This window comes from Aedes aegypti, chromosome 1 (genome assembly GCF_002204515.2).
Source record: "Aedes aegypti strain LVP_AGWG chromosome 1, AaegL5.0 Primary Assembly, whole genome shotgun sequence".
Taxonomy (NCBI): Eukaryota; Metazoa; Arthropoda; class Insecta; order Diptera; family Culicidae; genus Aedes; species Aedes aegypti.
In genome coordinates, this window is record NC_035107.1 from 96,068,820 (window position 1) to 96,089,704 (window position 20,885).

Sequence of the window (20,885 nt, forward strand, 5' to 3'; positions counted from 1 at the left end):
CCCCAACGGTAAACAAGCGAGTAAAATGGGTTTTATCATCGCTCTCTCTTTGGGGCTCTCGCTCGCTGCTTCCATTTATCAGACTTGTTACACCTTGCGATACAATGACGATCGTGGACCGCAACAGATGGGATGTTTTTCTTTGCTTGCTTTGATCGTGCTTCATATTCAAATGAGAGCGAATTCTGCAAAGCCTGATGACTAGTATTATTGCTCGTTGTACGTACATTAAGTACATATTTTTGTGATTTTGTCCACGAATTTATTCAGAATCTAGTTCAGATATTTACTCATTCATCCTCAAACATCAGTTATTACTCCCAAGATCAAATCTCAAATTATCTTCTTCAGGATTTCATTCAGTAATTATTATACGAGCATTCTATGGATTTACTCCAAGAATTTTGTGTAAGATACCTTTAAGAATTCAAACTGGAATTTTGCTATGGATATTCCAGAAACTTGTCCAAAGATTCCACCAGGAATATCTTAAGATTTTTTTTAAATGTTCTTATTGTTTATAAACTTTTCTATCCCCAAGCAATAATTTCTGAAGGAATTTTTGAGAAATTTCTGGGAGAAACCATAATAGGTTTCAAGAAGAAATTTATATAAAAATTGATGGAAGAATAACTGGAAAATTTGGTGTAGAAACTTCGAGAAGAATTTCTTTCCTGTAAAAAATCCGAAATGTTTTTTTTTTCAAAAACGAGTAAACGGGTTTTTTTTAAGTACTCCTGTAGGAATCTTTGAATGATCTGCTAGAGTAACTACTACTATTAGAGACATCAGAGAAAATCTTGAAAAATTCCCTAGGACAATTTTGAAATAATCCTAGTGAATATTGCTTGATTTAGTTGCGTTGAATTTGCTGGAGCAAACTCTGCGAAAGTCCTCTTATCCATTGAAAAACTCTGGAGGAATTTATAGAAGAATAAGTGGGGGATCTCTGGAGAATGTTTTGGAAGGATGCCAGGAAGAGTCACCGAGAGTATTCCTATATTCACTCAAGGAATCTGAGAAGATGTTCCTGATGAACTATTCGCTTAAAGGACTCTAAAGGTATCTCTAGAAGGTTCACTGCAAGGATAAAAGGGAAAAAATGATTCCTCGGAATATTCTTATAAATTTTAAAAAGGAAGTACAGGGCTGCCACACTCTCGGGAAAATCTGTAAATGCGGGAAAAGTGGGTAATTGAACCATCGGGAAATTTGCAGGGAAAGGTCGTAAATTTCATTTTCAATCGGGAAATTCAGATAGAAATGAGATTGCAGCAGAATTTTTTAAAATTTTGTGTGTCAATTAAAATTATTGATATTAGAGACAATATTAATACTTTTACAAACTGTTCGCATGTAAGGTATGGTGGGGTAAATTGTTCCGAAACAATCAATAGTTAACTTCATCTTTATATTGAGCTAACGTGAATAAGGTAATTATTTTTTTGTGGTTAACAAATAAGGGACTTATATACTTCAAATCGTTATGTATTTCGATTTTTCTGATTTTTATATATTGTATATGAAGGACTTCTCAAATTGCGCCAAATGACCCAAACCATGTTTTTTTGTTACATAGTAACTAGAACATTTTGGAGAAAATTCATCCATTTTATACACATAAGTTATTCAGAAGTACTGTAGGATTATTCCTAACTATGTTTTCGAAAGACATTCGTCGTTTGAAATGAAAATATTTGCACAGACAAACAGACGTCTAACTCTCACCATTATCCATCGACCATCTTTTCAACGGTCGATTCAAAAATATGGTAGGTGGCCAATGCGCCACCCAAAGCGCTCGCATCGTTATTGTTCATATTTGGCGTTTAAACACTACCGCCATCTGTTGGCCCGTCGACTAAAAACACCGATTTTAGCATTGGGAGTACATATCCTCATGACTATGGTTTTGATCGAGATTTGTTCTAAGTGTTACGTCTGTTTGTCTGTGATATTTGTATCATCTGTCTAGAACAATTGATAAGGTCAGATAACGTACGATAATATGATTTCAATTGGAGAATTGGTATACAGTAAAACCCCCATGAGTCGATGTTCCATGACTCGATATCGACTCATAGAACCATACAATAAACAAAATTTCATGGTTACTATGATGGTCCCTTGAAACAAGCTTCCCAATTTGTTTTTGAATTTTGCAATATTGATTTTTTATATATTTTATACCCGAGAAACTGTAAAAAAACTTTTAGGTAAAATTATAAAATTTGTCTCCGGTAAATTTGGCAAATTTAAGTTAGGAATGAAAGAAAGTTAAAGGAAAACAATATTTGAGGATATTAAAACTTATTCAATTACGCATAATCAGATTGCCAATATATGATATTAATAATTCCTAGATATATGAGAATATCCTGGAAAATGCAAGAAAAACCATTAGAGCACACTAAGAATTGCTCAATTTAAAAAAAATCTACAAGATTTCTATTGACTTCTTCATATATTTTCATATTTGTACCTTTTAAAACTATTCTCAAATTTTAGCCATGGAATAATAATAGAAACACCAATTTATTTTCCTAATTTGCCACAAATTTCAATCTTTATGTGTATAAAAATACTTATCGGTAAAGTTTATAATACTTTCGATGCGGAGAAATTATTTTTTGATGGTTTGAAAAAGTATTGTATTTTCCCATATGAGAGAAACGAAGAATGTTGTATGGAAACAGCAAACATGTCGAAAAAATCGGTTTAATCTAAATTTAATCGCGCAATTTCAACCAAATTTAATCTAAATTGAAAGTCTAAGTGCAAAATACCATGCTTAGTGGGTTGAATAACAAAAAAGTTTGATAAATCATACTTTAAATTTTATGTAAACATCAATGAAATCAGAGTTTTATAGAAATTTGGCGACCTGTAGCTAAAAATTGTGACGTGCTGGAACATTTCTTGAAATGGCATCAGATTCAGCAACCCCAAATCTACGCGAGACACATAATTTGAATCCTTGAGACACGCAAAAATGTCATTTTTGTTACGCTGTGTTATTACTCTCTTTTCAAATTTTCTTTTACCAAATATTTTTTATGAAATGTTCATTTATATTATTGGTCAAAATTTGAGGTCATTTATCGATATCATATATAACTTAAATCTTTCAAATAAACCTAAAAAAGTAAATATTCAAAAATAACGAAGTTATATGTATTGAACAACAATTCTTGACTATTGGTATGATTTTTTTTTTAATTATCTTTAGAAAAGAGTATATTTGCTCAGAAAAAGTTGAAAAAAATACGTATTATGGTTTTGATTAGCTTAACGAAAACATTTTCGTCTTTTTTTCCAAGGGCAAATCGTTCTAACCCAGAATATTTTTTTTTTCAGTGAAAATTATAACGAGCTTTTAAGATAATACATATTTGAGCTCATTAGAGGAATACCTATAATTAAATGAAAACCGAATTAACTACTATTTAAACTTTAAATTAAAGATTGAATTTTTTTAATATCGATAGTTCATAGAAATAATTAAATAAATTGCTGAGCAGTTTCCAAGTTTTTTTTTTCATATCATGTAGAGATACTTTTACTTTTGATAGGCAATTGATTAGAAAACAGCGCATTTATTCAATCAAATCATGAAGTATTAGAACAATTCACGTTTATGATTTAATCAGCCTAACGAAAACATTTTCGTCTAACTTTCCTTAAGGGCATTTTCTACTAACCAAGAAAACAAATTTTCTTAATGAAAATTGTAACGAGCTTTAAAGCCAACTTTTTAAGATAGATATTTTTCAAAAATCATTGAATTCATGTCCAGGCAGTTTTCAACGTATTTTTTCATAAATCGTGTAGAGATTTCTCTAGGAGAGCATTATTTTCGTTTTTTAATATTGTCCCATTTTTATCCGATTAGCTTATGGTCAGCCATTTGGTAGGGCACTTGGAAATTTAACGAGGCCTCCATCTGAGGGAATGACGCACCACACTTCAGCAATAATTCAAGCATGACTTCCATCGTTTTTTAGGAATTTCAAGACCCTTCAACCCCCCCTCCCCTCTTTTACACTTTTTTTCCAATATCAAATACACGCACATGTCACAAAGCAATCGCTCCCCCCACTCATATGATGGACGGCATTTTGGAATGATCCCAATGTTATTCTCTTATATGCATGAAGTAAACGGGGTGAGAGAAGTGTGGGGTCTGGATTGGCGTAGCGGTAAACGTGTAGCTATTTAGCAAGATCAAGCTGAGGGTCGTGGGTTCGACTGGTTCCCACCGGTCAAGGATCTGTTTTTTGAAGGAAATGTTCTCGACTTCCCTGGGCATAGCATATCTTCATGCTTGCCGCATGATAGACACATGCAAAAATGGTCAATTGGCAACAAAAGCACAAGATGAGAAGCAGGCTCTGTCCCAGTAGGGACGTAGCACCAGAAAGAAGAAGAAAAGTGCAGCGCGTCGGCCCCTCAGGGGGAGGCCACGTGACATTTTGGGCTAATACTCCAATAGATTTACCTACTTGATAATGCACATGCCTGAATTCAAATTTTTTTGATGAAACTTACTTCTCCACATCCATTCCTTAGTCAGTCGATACGCCAGGACGTTACGACTCTTGTCGGGATGGAAAAGTCACGAGACAACGACCACAGTCGATAAACACCGACTCTCGGAATACAGCGAGAGTTCACTCGAGTTCATTCATAGTGACCATTCTCACTGCATTCGAGTGTCGGAATCGCTCACTCAAAGTGAGACGACTATTCTCCCCTCACGCCACTCGAGGAATAAACACAATTATTTTCTCCCTTTCTCAGTTAGGGGTAGAGCATTTTTCCCATTTCTCAGTTCGGGGAAGAGCATTTCCAGAGAGCTCTTCGTTGTCTCTTTGTGCCCAGAAGGGCAAAGAGGAAAGCGAAATCATGCTCTTGCGTTGACGGAGAAACCAACCTCAGTTCATCCCAAAAGCAATGATGATGTGTTTACAGAGCCTTGCAGTAAGCTAGAGCTGTCAAATGGAAGATGTGCGTTTGGATAGAGCCAACGTTTCTCTCCACTCTCTCAGCCACGGATTATTCAACCAACAGCGAATGCTGGTTCATAATCGTTGTGAGCGTACGAGGTCGCTCCATCTATCAGATCAAGATGCGCAGAATAAAGCCTGCTTCTAGAGGAATTATTCGGGAGTAACTACTACGGTAATTTTTGCAGTAAGATATACGGAAAATATGGATGCTACTCCAGTATCGCCAGATCAGCTGCACTTACACAAGGTACCAACCGAATGACTGCTTGGGACTAACAGACACCCTCAGTGTATAAGTGCTGGTGATCTTCTATTTTTAGGCTTTAATGGCGCCTGCCACGTCAGAATGCAGACCAATGTGGGAAAGGGGGAGGAAATGATGTTGCACTCATACTAGCCCACTGTAGACCATGGAGTCCGACTGCATCTACGCCAGTTCATGCGGAGTGTATGGATTGGGGGAAAGGCATGGCAGAGAGGTTTGCTTTTGTGGTTAGCAGACTGCCTACGTATCAGGGGTAAGGAAAGGCATGCGCGTGGAAGAATGGAAGCGTTAGGGAAACGGTTTCCTGTCCGTCTCTGGTTCTAGCGTTTGCTATGAACGAATAGTTTGAGTGTGATAGATTTAGAATGGAAGACAGAAGCAAGTGAGAGATATACAACTACAAAGTACGAGGAAAGGGACGGGCCTGGGATTGAACCCATGACCTTCTGCTTATGTAGCAGAAGCGGTATCAGACCAACCCCGTCGCTTCCAGAAGACTACAGGAACTTCCGAAAAACCCCTACAGGAACTTCCCTCTGAACTTCTATATGCGCTTTTGGAGAAACTCCTACAGAAGCTTTCAGATGATCTCCTACAAGAACTTCCAGATGGGCTCCTACAGGAACTTCTGGAGGAATTCTAACAAGAACTTCCGGAATAACTCCTACAGGAACTACTACAGAATCTTCTGGAGGAATTCTTACAGGAACCTCCGGAGGATTTCCAACAGGAACTTCCGAAGCAACACCTACAGTAACCTAAAAAAAAGGTCTAAAGGAATTTCCGAATGAACTTTTGCTTTTTTTACCTTTATTTCGGAGGTAAAATCCCTCTGGTACTTCCGGAGGAACTCTTACGAGAACTTCTAGAGGAACTCCTACAAGAACTTCTGGAGGAACAATTACAAGAAGTTGTGGAGTAACTCTTACGGTAACTTTTGCAGTAACTCCTACGGAAATTTTCAGAGGAACTCCTACTGAAACTTCCAGAGGAACTCTTACAGGAACTTCCAGAAGTATTCCTACAGGAATATTCAGTGGAATTCCTACAGGAACTTCCGGAGGAAATCCTACAGGAACTTCCAAAGGCACTACTACAGAGACTTCTGAAGGAACTCCCTGAAGTATCTCCTACAGGATCTTCCGGAGGAAATCTTACAGGAATTTTCGGAGGAACTCCAACAGGAACTTCCGAAGTTACTCCAACAGAAACTTCCAAAGTAACTCCTACAGAAGCTTTCAAATTAACTTCTGCAGGAACTTTCGGTGGCATTTCCAATAAAATCCCTCTGGTACTTCCGGAGCCATTTTTACGTGAACTTCTAGCGGAACTCCTAAGGACTGTTCATTTTAGAAAGTGGACACCTTGTTTATGCTATATCTTTTTTATTTATTGATGAAATCGTAAACGGTTTTCTGTGTATCGTTCAACTATTATTCTACAATGTTATGAAAATACAGAAACTTACAAAATGCTTTCGGTTGAAGAACTAAATAGTTTTTGCAAAAACTCCTAAGAAAAACTGTGTGAACAAATTGTATGTTGGTATCTTTTACTATTCAACTTAAGGTAGAGCTTTTAAAAACATCAATAATATTCCATCAGTTCCTGACGCTGAGTCACTTTAGTGATCTATTCCTTATGGTCAAATTTGCTGATACACCATCTTTTTACTACCAGCAAAAAAGTAAAGTAATAAGCGTGTTCAAAACTGGTTTAGATTACTAAAGAAACTATATATGTATAAAAAAAGCAAAATCTTGAGTTTTAACCGCATTCTTGGGTACCAAGTTTACTCTTTATGGTCGTTTTATTGAAAAATCCCATACTTTTAAAATTATATACGCATGTTTATCGATCTAGAGCAAACTTTAAGTGTTTTTCTCAAAATATTTTGATAGGTAGTCTCAGAATAACACATTCTGAAAATAATACATGCAAAATAAATTTGATTTAATTCAAGCAGTGTTCCCAATCTTGATGATTGTCATTGTGCTTTGAGTGGTCTTCTGAAAATAAATTATTTGTTTTTCTATTGTGCTTAAAATATGACGTGGGGACTAAATCAGCGAGGGACGAATGACCTTCGGGTTAAAGACCCTCTCAAACAACAACAACTAAATCAGCAACTCTATGAAGGCGTAAGTTATTTTTATTATAAATACTATATTATTACTTCCGTCTGGACGTACTTTAAACCTTAAAATTCTACTCATATCAGTTCCATTTAAATTTAAGATATTTTTCTTTAAAAAAAATTGATAAAAAATGATTTTATGATATCTACAAAATTGCTTCTCCAAAAATAACTTGATATTTTTTAGCAAGCTTCTAATTGATGATGCTTTCTAAGTATAACCATTTTTTGAAAATTAAAAATATAAATTGTCGAATTTTCCTGCCGATTTTTAATAATCCTTGATTTTCTTCTTCTTCTTCTTCTTCTTGGCATTAACGTCCCCACTGGGACAGAGCCGGCTACTCAGCTTAGTGTTCTAAGAGCACTTCCACATTTATTAACTGAGAGCTTTCTTTGCCAAAGTTGCCATTTTCGCATTCGTATATCGTGTGGCAGGTACGATGATACTCTATGCCCAGGGAAGTCAAGGAAATTTCCATTACGAAAAGATCCTGGACCGACCGGGAATCGAACCCAGACACCTTCAGCATGGCTTTGCTTTGTAGCCGCGGACTCCAACCACTCGGCTAAGGAAGGCCCCTTGATTTTGATAACCTCCAAAAATCGACCGTTCTAAACGTTGTGCCTTATTAGTGTGAAATCATATTATTTTGGTAACTTTTTTATTACCACAGCATTGTACAATATTAGTCGAACGATGTACAGAAAACCGATTTCGATTTCATTGATAAATTAAAAAGATATTGCATGTCCAAAGTGTCCACTTTATAAAATGAACAGTCCTTACAAGAACTTCTGGAGGAACTTCTACAGGAAATTCTGGAGCAGCAGATGTAGGATTTTGAAAAAAAGTGATATTAGGCAAGAAGAGGGAGAAGTAACACCATTATATCAACAGTCAAACAATATCACCCTAATGTCCAGTGTGAACAGGCTTCGTGATACATCTATATCACGTTACTCGTATCATGATACAACTCCGTTGTATGAGCAAGATATAAATTATTTACTTAACTGTCAAATATGTCAGAAATTCCTAAGACTTTACTGAGTTTCGCTCAAAACCTGAAAAAATATTGGGTTTCCACCGAATTTTATGATTTTAAATTGGTTGACTTTTTCTCACATTACCAAACCTCTGCGAAAACTCAATTAACATTGCATACTTCGAAAACATCCTCATGCTATTATTGTACATTTTGTGCCCGACAAATTCATCACAATCACAATCTGTTTCATGGTTGTTATTAAATAATGTGGCGACATGGAGAAAGTTCTCTAAAATAGCAATGCAAAGAAAAGAGAAGCGTTACGCATGCGGTGATCGATCATTGTCATATTCTGGTCAAGTTATGATAAACTGTTGGTGCGGAACAAAATTGATGCAACAAGATTAATAGAGGGCAATTTCTTTGTTGCAATGTGATTGATGACAATTGATTCACTGATTAGAAAGTCACGAGGTTATAGCATCTTTAGCAAAGTAACACCTACCTGAGTATTTACCGGTTATATTAAACCATCACTCGTACATCCGCCATTCTTGCCTATCACACCGCAACGACGACTGGTGAATCCTCATTTCTCAAATCCTGGCTCAAGTACTTATAACGTAGCTGCTTGCTTACCTTCCTCTAGAGTCGTCGGTCGTTCACTCGAATAAACACACCGGCACGCGATGAACAACGCGGTGTTGGGGTGGCGGCGTCTTCATGTCAGTATCTACCGCCAACGGCGTCGAGCAGGCGAAGTAGATAGAAGCTCGCCTTGCTGAACGCATCGCCGCAACCGCCGTTGTGTCGGTCTTCGATGGGTCAGTTCTACGTTCATAGTTCACCGCGTCAGACGTGTTTCAATTTGGATAACCGTTTCTTTTTTTTTGCACTCTTGAGGAAGTTCAAGTTCGCTGGATGACATCATTTGATGCTCATTGACTGACCAGGTGTCGTTGTCGTGATTGAAGTTGAGAGGAAGTGATTGAATGTAGAGCAAGAGTGGTGATAATTAACTGCATCTATTGGGCTATCAGTTTGACCGCGTGAACTCTGGTCATCACTGTTGAAGTGTTCTATCGACGAACGAAAATGTGACAATGTGAAGTCGGTTAGTCATCCGAAAGGACCAGTGATTTGTTGTGATTCTCATATCGATTAAACGTGAGAAACTGGATAAGAAACCTTCTGTAGGAATAAGTCATCTAGGCGGACCAATCTTCGGTCATCCGGTACCAGAAAGGCTCCGTTTGGCGGTTGATGGGGAGTGGGTTCATCTGTTGGTTCGCGGTTTGCTAGCGAGGGATAATACTCGATGTGATCATCGTTCGTAAATAGACGGCTCGCTTTTTAAACTGTGTTTTGGGCGGTTCGATGCTGTTTGGATTCTTGCGTGATTCACGAGGAAGATTTATTGTTGCGAAAAAGAGAAGATCATTACCACTTACCTACCTACGTACCTATCGTGCAGCCTACAATTAGAGGCTGAATTAAGTTGAAATCATCGCCCTGTTGTGAAAGGATGTATCCATCACAGTTGCACAAAAGTAAGTTTTCGAGAATCAACCATCATACCAAGTTCGCTATGTTACTCATTGAGCAAATTTCAGATTGTTGGTGTTTTGGTGGGGTTTTCATAAATTCATGGAATCGATTTACAATCCGTTATCTTTCATCATTTTTATCAATCACGTTCCAGAAAACACGAGTATGAAATCGCGTGTTTGCGCCAGTAGTCAAATCATCATATAGTTAAACACCATATCATTAATACTAGATAACACAAATAAATATAAATTTATTCGTATCCGATTTTGTTCGAATAGGATTATTTTGGCAGCGGTGTGTTTTACCGCTTACACCAGGCAACACTAGTTTACCCACTTTAATCATTTGCAATGAATTCAATAGATTTAGGTCCGCTGTCTTCGAATTTGTTCTAAGATTTTTTTTTGAACTCACAAAAAAATGTCCCATTATAAATTATATTTATAATTGCATGTTTTAATTTTAAGAGAAAAGTGTGGTTTTATCACAAAATCCAGGTCCCTTTTTTAGATAATAGGGTCCTAAAGCCCTGTTTCAATTTTAGTACCAAACGCTTAAGTTTAGGTCAGAAACACAGGTTTACTAAATTTTTAAATGATTTTCAATAATTTAAGTCCAAAATTCATTTTTTCAGGTTTTTTGAAATTTTGTCACACTTCTTCGTTTAAACTCAAATTTTGGATGTATTTTGTTTACCGTGTCCTTTCCGAAATGTCAGATAGGAACAACCCCAGTGTTAAAACTAAAAACCCTGTGGCATGTTTGTCGACAAAGTGAACGCCAAACATGATCAAAAGTGTCAAAGTTCATATTTGGAACCATTTTTAAAATAAAGTTCAAATATGTTATTGCCGTTATTTGAGCTGGAAAAATTGCTAAAGTAGTTGCAGTAACATATTGTTTCGTGCTATTAAATAAAAACAAGATTTCACTGTTTAAATACAAGCCTGTTAAATAGGGCTGCCCAACGTATTTTGTGCGACCCGTGAAGAGTTCGAAGATTTTTCTCATATCTGGCCTGTTGGTTGTTCTACCACATTGAAGCTAGAGCATTTCCAAGCTTAGAACTTATACTTTGAAATTAGAGAATGTTCAGTAGCTGGACTCTATGCATTTTTTTTTCAGAATTTTATCAATCATTAAACTTGTTCATCATAAAAATTTTGCTTTAAATGTGATATATCGAGAAAACTTATTTTTCTACTTGATAGAAAAATAAACTAAATTTCAATCAAACTTTCGCAAAAGTTGCTGGACAAATTGATCTCACAAAATCTCACTGCAAGCTTAAAAAATCCTAGGCGTTATAATCAAACAATTATGTGGAGGATTCAACCAAAATCCTGAGCAGGATTACCCAAACAGGGTGTCTACTACCTGGAAAAACCTGGAATTATCAGGAAATTTTATTGAACCTTAAAAAATCTGGAATTCTCTGGGAATTTTGGTAACAATTAGGGAAATTCCTTAGAGGCAGTGATTCACGGTAGAATATGTTCATTACAAAGGCTTATCAGGTCGAAATTCCCCAAAAAAAATTCGGCTGCGACGCTACTATAGCTGTTCAGTGAGTCTTTTCATATATGAAATTTTATCGACTTCCCAAGACGTGATTAAATTTTATAAATATCTCTTAATTTAGATAATAATGGGTAAGTAATGGGTGCACGATTTTTTAAAACTATTCGAAATTTGATTTTCGGAAAATAATCTGGAATTTTAACAACTTTAAATTTAAAATGTCGAAACAATCAATTTATCAATTTCAGTGCTGGTGTAGCAGGTCTCTTTTTAAAGACTGTCTACATTCAAAACAAGTCTCTTAAAAGCCTCTGTTTTTGATGGAAGGTCTCTAAAATCTTTGTTTTGAAGCAAAATTTTGCAGGCTCCAGAGAGACCTTCAGAGATTACGAGACTATTCATCTAATTCTTCAAGAATTTCTTTTCCAGATTTCATCTACTTTTAGGGACTTCTACAGGGATCTCTCTTGAAATTCGTCTAGGGATTCCTCTACCATTTATCCCAGATATTCTTCCAGCGATTTTTTCAAAGAATACCTTGAACAATTTATTCAGAATATGCTCTGAGAGATTCTCGATAACTTCAACGTCGATACCTCCCGTAATTTGCTCAGGGATCACTTAAAAAAATACTCTAATCTCTAATCCACTAATATTAGGACTTACTCCTGATATTTTTCCACTAATCATTCGATCGAATTTTCCAGTCGTTGCTCTAGGAGATCTCACAAAGATTTTTACAATTCTTTCCCCAAAAAAATCCACAAAAGTTAATTTCTGAAAAAAAAAAAAAGGTTGAGGATTTTTTCCCAAAAAAAAACCGACAAGAATGTCTACGTCATTTCATCCACGATAACTCCAAAGATTCGTTGATAGATTATTCAAGATAATCTTCAAAGTATCCTCAAGAAAAACATTTCAAAGTATTGCTCAAATTCGACCCTGTTTTTCATCATTCATCATCCTCTAGATTTGCTAGGAATTCTTCCAGTTACAGAAACATTTTTCAATAAGCTTCTAAAAAAAAAAAAAAAAAATCATGTAATCTACAAAAAAAAATTGTAAGGTTCCATACTCGTTAACATCGTAGATTTCTTATTTAAATCCTACACATTTTTAAGGGATTGAAGCGACTCCGTACGATGTTTTTAAGAAGATGCTGCAGGATTTTATCCAAAGTACAATTGATTCAATAGAATGATTTATGTAACAATTCAACTAGATACTCTTCTCAAATTTCTCAAGTGTCTATGAGTTATTCTAGTAATCTTTATTTATCCATCAGAGTTTACTCTAAAATATGCTTTAAAACCATCTCACAATTTTTTTTAACCTTCACTCAAATCTCTGAAAAATGTCTGGACAAATCTTTAAAAACTTCATTGAGAAATCTCAAAGAATTACTGTAGAAATTCTTATAGAAATCTCTGAGATGGAGATGTCCTTATAGAATTTCCTAGTTAAAATCAAGAATTTCTGAAGGATAATTTTGAAAGGAATCCGTAAAGGCATCTATGGAGAAATTTCTGGTTGAAGATTTGAAGAAGTTCTTAATAGAAGCCTTGAAGGAATGCCTGGGGAAATCGGTGGAAGAATCGCCGGATAAAATCTTCCAGGACTTAAAGGATTCTTGAAAATTATCTGAAATAATCTTTAATAATCTCAGCGTTATTTTCTGTCGTTATAGTCAGTTTCCATTTAAAAAAATGTACATTTTTGAAACCACCCCCCCCCCCCTCGTAACGCTTTTTGCATGAAAAACTTGAAAATTTTGTATGCTTCGTTACGCTTGAGCATACCCCTCCCTCTCTTTCGAGCGGTACGTAATCTGGCACCATATTTGTTAAAAACCAGGTTTTACTCTTGAGATATCAAAAACAAAATTCTTTGATTGCTTCCTTAGAAAAATTCTCTAAGAGTTTCCATGGGTAACCATCACTGAATGAATACCTAAAGAAATGCAAGAGATGAGCTAGCCTCGGGCTGCAAATCTTTCAAATAAAGAATCCTAACCTGAGGTAATCTGAATCTTTAGGTAAATACTTGGAATAATTTCTGATGAAATTCCTTGAGAAAATCATTGAATAGTGCGTACGGTAATACGAGCAGTAGGAATAACAGATAAAAAAGTAGAAATATTTCAGGAGAAATCTTTGGTCTGGCTTCATGAGAAATCAAATCATCATCTCTTGGTCCCTGTAAAGTTTTTTTATTCCTGTTTTGTCTCATTTTGGTTCCAGGTTTGTCTCTATTTTGTCTATTTTTTAGGAAAAAGTTTTCTTAAGTTCCTATTTTCATGTCGCTACCAGCCCTGTAATTTAGTTTCAACATGCATTCAAAAAAATCTGGAAGCTTAAAACACTATTGAATCCAAATTATTTTGTCATTTTTTTTTTTTCATCTGAAATCAGAGTATTTTTTGAACCTGGAATTATTTTCCAAAACGTGGGAAAAACCTGAACATATCATGAAATTTTATTTCTAGAAACTAGTAGACACCCTGTCAGAACATTAGATAGATTTCTCACAAATTTGTTGATGACTAATCGCTATCTCTATTTATAGGTACCCGTAACCGCAAATAGGAATAGTAGCTCATGAGAAAAAAACTAGGATATAAGTGAGTAGGAAATAATCACTAACACCCCCAACACTGAAAAGGTAAGCACATATACTATTCCATTAATTCCATTCTAAAATAAATCTGATTAAGGAGTGTTATCTTAGACGCGTACTCGGAGGTAGTTTTAGTGAAAACAGGTAGCCCAGTGTAAGTGATTAGTATAATCTGCGCTTGTGATTGCTGTGCGATGCGCTTCATTGTTGCAGGACATTGTTCTCATTATTATTGCGGCCTTCAGCCCCTCGACGAGATCACCTTAAGAAGCTATATGAATAATCTCGTTGCTGGTTTTGAAAATAGTGATAATGTAATAATATAGTGAGATGATGTTATTGTGTCGAATAAGTTTGTGTGGTTAATAGTAATAAGCTACAAAGATGGTGATTATTTGAGTGATGATAGTTGGTGATATTATAAATATTAGTGATATAAGCAACAAAAACCTTACTTTTATTTTAATGAATATAATGATATTGAGTGTTGATATGATTTATTTATTACAGTGATTATTTTTTAATGAGAAGTTTTATACTTTAAACTTGATAGAGCAGTAGTGTTGTGTTGTGGCTGGGTTATAGATGTGATGTTAATAACAAAATTGGTACAGATAATGGTGACGCTGTTAGTAGAAATTCAGTTGATAATAAAGATAGTGATATCAATACCAGTGAATAGTGCTATGAAGTAATCTAATAGTTATCAAGTGAAGTGATAGTGTGAAAAGAACGTTTCCCACCTTCTACCGTAACCTTCTGAGACAGATCGCAACAGTGTCTTCTTGGAAGCCATCTTTCCGTGCACGTCTGGTGAACTGCTTCAGAAGGATTACGTCCTCTTTTCTATCTAAAGTCTAGTTTAGAGCTTTGGACAGTATTCACTGTACGGCTAGCAACATACAAAAAAAAAAAAAAAAAAAAAAAAAAAAAAAAAAAAAAAAAAAAACATTGAAACTTGAAGAAATTTCTTCCTTGATTTTGATAAAATTCGGACCAGGATTCATATAAAATACTAGACATCAACTTCACAGACTTGGCACATGATTTCAAAATAAACCTTGGGCAAAATTCTGACATAATGCTTTGTACAACTTTCACAAAATCCTGTGCATGATCCTCATTTAATCATAGGCATTTTTTTTTTTTTTTTGCAAAATCGTGGGTAGCAATATCACAATATCTATGACATGATGTTTAAAGAATTCTGGGCTTGATTTCATAAACAGGTCGGATTATGACAGATTTCTTAGTAGTTTTCTTATAAATTCTTAGACTGCATTCTCATGAAATTCAGGACAAGTTTCTCAAAAAAACGGGGTTGGATGATATAATTTTGATTACAATTTTAAAAAAAATTCTCGATAAAAATTTTCCAAAAAAAAGTGATTTTTATTGATTGGCTTTTGTTCTATTTTAAGAAAAATCATTTGTTGGTGAACCACTAAAAATTAGCGCACCATCAAATTTCGTTGGCCCACGGTTCAAAAACTTCTCCATTTTAATGAAAGATCTCTGAAGTCTCTGTTTCTAATCAAAATGGTCTCCCAAAGTCACTTTTTATTATTTTTTCTGCTTGCGATTATTTCTGATGCAAAAGTCTAAAGGCTTAAGAGACTCTAGGCTCTGTTTACAAAGTTCGAACGAAACGTGTAAAATTCTGAGACATATAATGCACATAATGGAACATCATAGATATTTACATTATATGTCATGTAAACTTCAATTGTATCTCATGTAATCCAGCAGGATTCTGTGTGATTACATGACATGTAACACATTTTTACATGATATCAGGGTTAAATTTACATAACGTCATGTTTACATCGCAGAAATGAAGTTTACATGACGTGTAATCTTCACTATTTTCAACAGTCTACTCCAGAGATCTCTTCTGGATTACTTCCAGGAACTCATCCATTCCTCCTCAAATACTTCCACTAAGTCTGTCAGGAATTCACTCAAAAATTCCTCCAGCGATTCCGCAAGGCATGTTTAGGGCTTATTCACAAATTTCATAACGCTAAAGGGGATGGGTGGGTGTACTCATGATGTTACGGCTCATACAAAATTTGTAGAACAGTCATACAAAAAGCGTTACGAGGGGGTGGGTGAGTGTAAAAAATGGCCATTTTCAGCGTTGAATGAACCCTTATGGTGAAGATTAATCGAAGCCAAACCTGGAGTTTTCAAGATTACAAATCTAGAGAGTCAGATAACCGTTCGCGCCGAAAAATGTGATCGATTGGTCTGCGGTTGGTGGTGATCAATCAATCAAATTTTCAACATGAACACGAACGGTTTTCTGATTCTCTAGATTTGTACTCTTTTTTCTGTACGTTTTTCTAGGAACATAGGACTATTACAGAAAATCTCTTAAGAACTCTTCTATGTACAGAGTGATCACTATTTGCTGGGAGTAAAGTAAATGATTATAGAAAAAATATGCTTGAATGATTTTTTATTTCCAGTGCATATACAGTTTTTTACATCTATAACATTTGTCTTGGCATAGTATAGGTAAAATGTATTTCTATATGTCTTAATTATTAAATTTACAAGATTGAAACAGCATGTTACGTCAATCTTTTAGAATAGCAAGAGACTTATAATGAAAAGTTTTTGTGTCTTGTTCGAATGAAATATATGCTTTTCGTGTCGTCCATTAATTACCTTAGGGCTTATGGAGGAGTGGGAGTTACAGATTTCTTACGCGCCATAAAAAATATTTATAATGTTTATACAAAACCTTATAATGAGGGGAGGGGGTCTTAAAACCCTAAAAATTGTCTTACAAAATTAATAGACAGCTTCTCTAATGCTTTTTCAAAGAGCTATATGGCTAGAAATTAAGGTAAAAAATGAAATATGTCACCTACACTGCGCACCGTGATTATTAGTCACTCTGTTCCACACGCATTTCAAAAGGATATGACCCATAATAGTGGGTGACCCATGAAGTTTACCTAGGCAAGGTAAATGTAATAGATGTACAAAATTGGATATACACTGGAAATTAAAATTCATAAAAGTTTTTTTCCTATGACCGTTTATTTTACTGACAGGACAATAGACCCTGTATTACTCAAAAAATTCAACCAGGGATTCCTCATAAAGCTCCTCCTGAAACTTCTTCAGCATTCCATTTAGGGATTATTTCTGCAACGCTTCTAAACATTTATCGACTTATTTCTCAAATAAAATGTTTATGAATGCTTCAAAAGGTCATTTTAAAATTTACACTAGAAAATACTACAGTAATTATTTCAGTTATTCTTCCGATACACAATTGTTTTCAAGGATTCCATTCGATAAATTTAAACAAATTCCTTCGTAATATTCGGGTTGTTCGAATAATTTTTTTTTTTTCAATTATTTTTTAGAAATTTCAGGCTTCTCCAAAAGGAGATATTTGCTAGAATTCATTATTTGCTTCCGAAATAAAACCTGGATTTCTCAAATAACTTCTACAATAATTTCTGAAAAATTTCTTTGACAAAAGCTCTGGAAGAGCTCCTGGATAAATTTATTGAAAATTTCTTTGACAAACTTCTCACAGTAATTCCTGAGAGTGTTCTTAGATAAATTATTTGATGAAATCCAAAAAAAAAACTGAATGACAACTTTGGACGAAAATCCTAAAAACTCACTGGATGATCTTAACGAAAAATTTAGAGGAAACAATACGAGAGTTGATTAAATGATCAATGTGTAAATTCCTGGAGAACATAGATAAATATCTAAAAGAATTCTTAGACGGATTTCAAGTCGAAACCGTAAAGTTATTCCTGATGTTATTTTTAGAAATATTCCAAGCTGTATTCTTGAAGGTATCTCAAGCGAAATTCTTAGAGCAATGCAAGTGACATTTAAACGTGAATTATATTCCGCCACAAAAACATGAAAAAAATGTAAAACGAGCTGTAATACTGGTCGTGGTTCCCAAAAACTCTAAGAAATATAATTAGAGGAATATCTGGTGTGCTTATTTGAGAAACCTTTATAAAAACTCGTATCCTTTAGTTCCTATTTGATTCCTTTCTGTTTTTTTGTGGTTGCCATTTGGGTCCTGTTTGGTCTTTTATCGGTCTCCTATTTTAGGCAGGGAGAAGTTAAAATATTGGTTCTTCAAACATAAATTTTATCTTAATATGAATCTTAATAATCAAATATAAATTTAATTTTATATATGAATTTTTTTTATTCTTCTTTTCTTTCTGGCGTTGAATCCCAACTACAACAAAGCTGGTTTCTGAGCTTCGTGTTCTCATGAGCATTTTAAACTGAGAGCTTATTGCTAAAAAAATGTTTTTGTGTTAACATATAAGTTTTCTTAAAAATACATATTTTCAAACAAATTTAACATTTTTGGTCTACAACTGCGATCTAGGAATCTTCAGCTTCAAATATAAAAATCGAAAAATCAGTTTTAATCACTTTTTTTTAATTGAAACTGTGTTACGTTAAAATTAAAATCTTCAGCTTTTTCTTCAAAATCTTTGCATGGGTTTTTTTAATATAAACATAAGAATAGAATAGAAAATAGATTGAACAGAGTGCATTCACAAAATATTGTATATTGTATTTTGTTAAAAAGAAGTTCGAAAATATGTGATAAAAATGCTTGTGATTTTGATGTTTATTTTTATTTTTTTAATTCGTCTTCATACTCTTCTACCTCATTTTATTTTGATTGTCTTTGTCGCTTATAATTTGTCAAATTTCTTAGTGGAAAAAGTTAAAATCTATGGCTCTTAGCAAACAAATTGTATTTCCATAAAAAAAACTCGATTCGCGAATAAAAACCAACTTTAAACAAACGGTGCTTGGAGAACATAATGAAGCTTAGCTAAAATTCATACTCCAACTTAAGAGGACACAATTGAAATTTATAGTCCTATGGCAAAACATTGTAATGTCATGAAAATACGTGATTTAATGATTAAACAGTCAAAGTTTTTTTTATATATTCAGTTAACAAAAATTAAAAAAGAAAGCGTTATCAAGGAAAAGAACATACAAAAAAATCAAAGCTGTTATTCAATTGATGAATGAAATTTTGTAAATAAAAATCTTTTTTTTCATCATTTTAGAAAAGTTGCAGTTCAATAGGGAGAACATTCTGAAGCTTAGCAATGTTTATCCAACAGAATCAGGGAGCAGATGAAATCTTAAGTTGCAATAAAGAATAGTCTAATCCCCGTTAAAACAAAGAAAAAGAAGAAGAGTTGAAAAATGAGTTTTCACTATGCCGTGATAAGTATGTACTTGAATTCCAGTACTAACTTGTTTGGAAGATTTTTCAAAATTTATCCATTGTAATTTCCATATAAACCTACATTGTCTTTGGGCCTTTAAATCACCACCTAGAAAGCTGAAAATTTCACAAAACACTAGATGAAATACCGAATTTAGTACTACCGTGCAAGCACCATATTCTGAACGGTTAAAAAATCCAATTTAAATAACTTAAATTATTAAGGATTTCAACAGCTAGGATATTGGTTTGTCTTACCGTTGCATTTGTCTAATATCTAAATAAACGTCCATCAATTATCAATTATTTAAAAAATCATATGTTAGTCTGGCGCATGCATGTTCCTAATTATGGACGCCATGTACATCAATGCTTCTAATTATGAACACACATTGTTCCTTATTATGGACAGCAAACGAACTTCACGTATATTTGTTGAAAAAACAACTTAACCATGTATTTTAGTTTTGAAATGTTACAATGAATCATGTTTCGAACTGACAGTTCACTATTTTGGAAGTAAAAACAATGAATGTTCAACATAAAGAACGGACCGTTCAGAATATGGCGCTGTCTATAATACGCGTATTTCGACCTCAACTGTAAGGCCATCTTCAGTGTCATGTACTAGACTCGACTATTTTTATAGTAAGGAAGATATTGGAGATTGAATATTCAAACTTGTTTAAACCACCCTAAATCACTAAAAACCCTAAAACAGCAAGTCAAAATCTATTGAATCCGTTGCAAATGGTCAGAGTGCGTGACAATAAAGTTTAAATTTTGTCGCCTCGTGCTACCAGCGAAAGTGTGACTCACCACTTCTGTTCTGTATGAATGCCCTCTTTGCGCAAGTACAAATACCCCATATAACGGTACAACCGGAACCCTTGACCTTGTATGAAACACCTCCTCATCTGTTACCTATTTGTTCTTCTGTGTATAAACATACTCTAATTCACCGTGGACACGGTTCGCTCCATTAAAAAACAAATAAGGAGATTCCAAGCGGTTTAAGTGATGATAAACAGAGATCTCGCTTAGTTGCAATGGGATGCTCAACTGCTTAGGTGTTGTGCCAGAATGGATTGGATAACATGTTTAGATTACAGTTGTACGTGATTTGAATTCCTACCTTTTAATTACGTAACTACGAGGGTGGGAAATTCAAGTTCAAAATCAAGTAGCTTCGATCTAGGATCCATATGAGCAACAGAAACCGATTGTAAACATCTGAACGAGGCCTAGCGAGGGAGGGAACCTGTCCAGATAGGAATTTATCGTTTGATAAGTGAGTTATTGATAACAGGCGTAAACTTCCGTCTTAATCTGGGACTTCCAATCGAAGCAGCGATAATGTTTTTGAATAATGATATGATTGTTTATTTGGTTTCTAGAATCCAGTTAATAGTTGTTTATAGAAAAATGCTTAAGTTTAACGATTACTACGCGTATGATATTTTTAAAGTTTGTATGTCAGAACGTTTCTTTGTTCTATAGTTTAAATTCAACTGGAAATCGAAGAAGCGATGACATT

The 20,885-nt window shown here is 34.6% G+C and overlaps 1 protein-coding gene across 6 annotated transcripts in view; it reads left to right on the top strand.

Moving 5' to 3' along the window:
* The window catches only part of LOC5570419 (mitogen-activated protein kinase kinase kinase 15), a 68,854-nt gene that overhangs the window by 36,368 nt on the left and 11,601 nt on the right, over positions 1–20,885 (top strand). The window contains exon 1 of one of the 6 annotated variants that reach the window (XM_021843043.1): positions 9,157–9,953. The exons of 3 other annotated variants lie outside the window; for them this stretch is intronic. In XM_021843043.1, the coding sequence (XP_021698735.1) occupies positions 9,929–9,953 (25 nt within the window). In that variant the 5' untranslated portion in view covers positions 9,157–9,928. Of the gene's footprint in view, positions 1–9,156; positions 9,954–20,394; positions 20,640–20,885 lie in introns of those variants that run through there. 2 more of the 6 variants (XM_021843014.1, XM_021843037.1) reach the window with 2 other exon arrangements.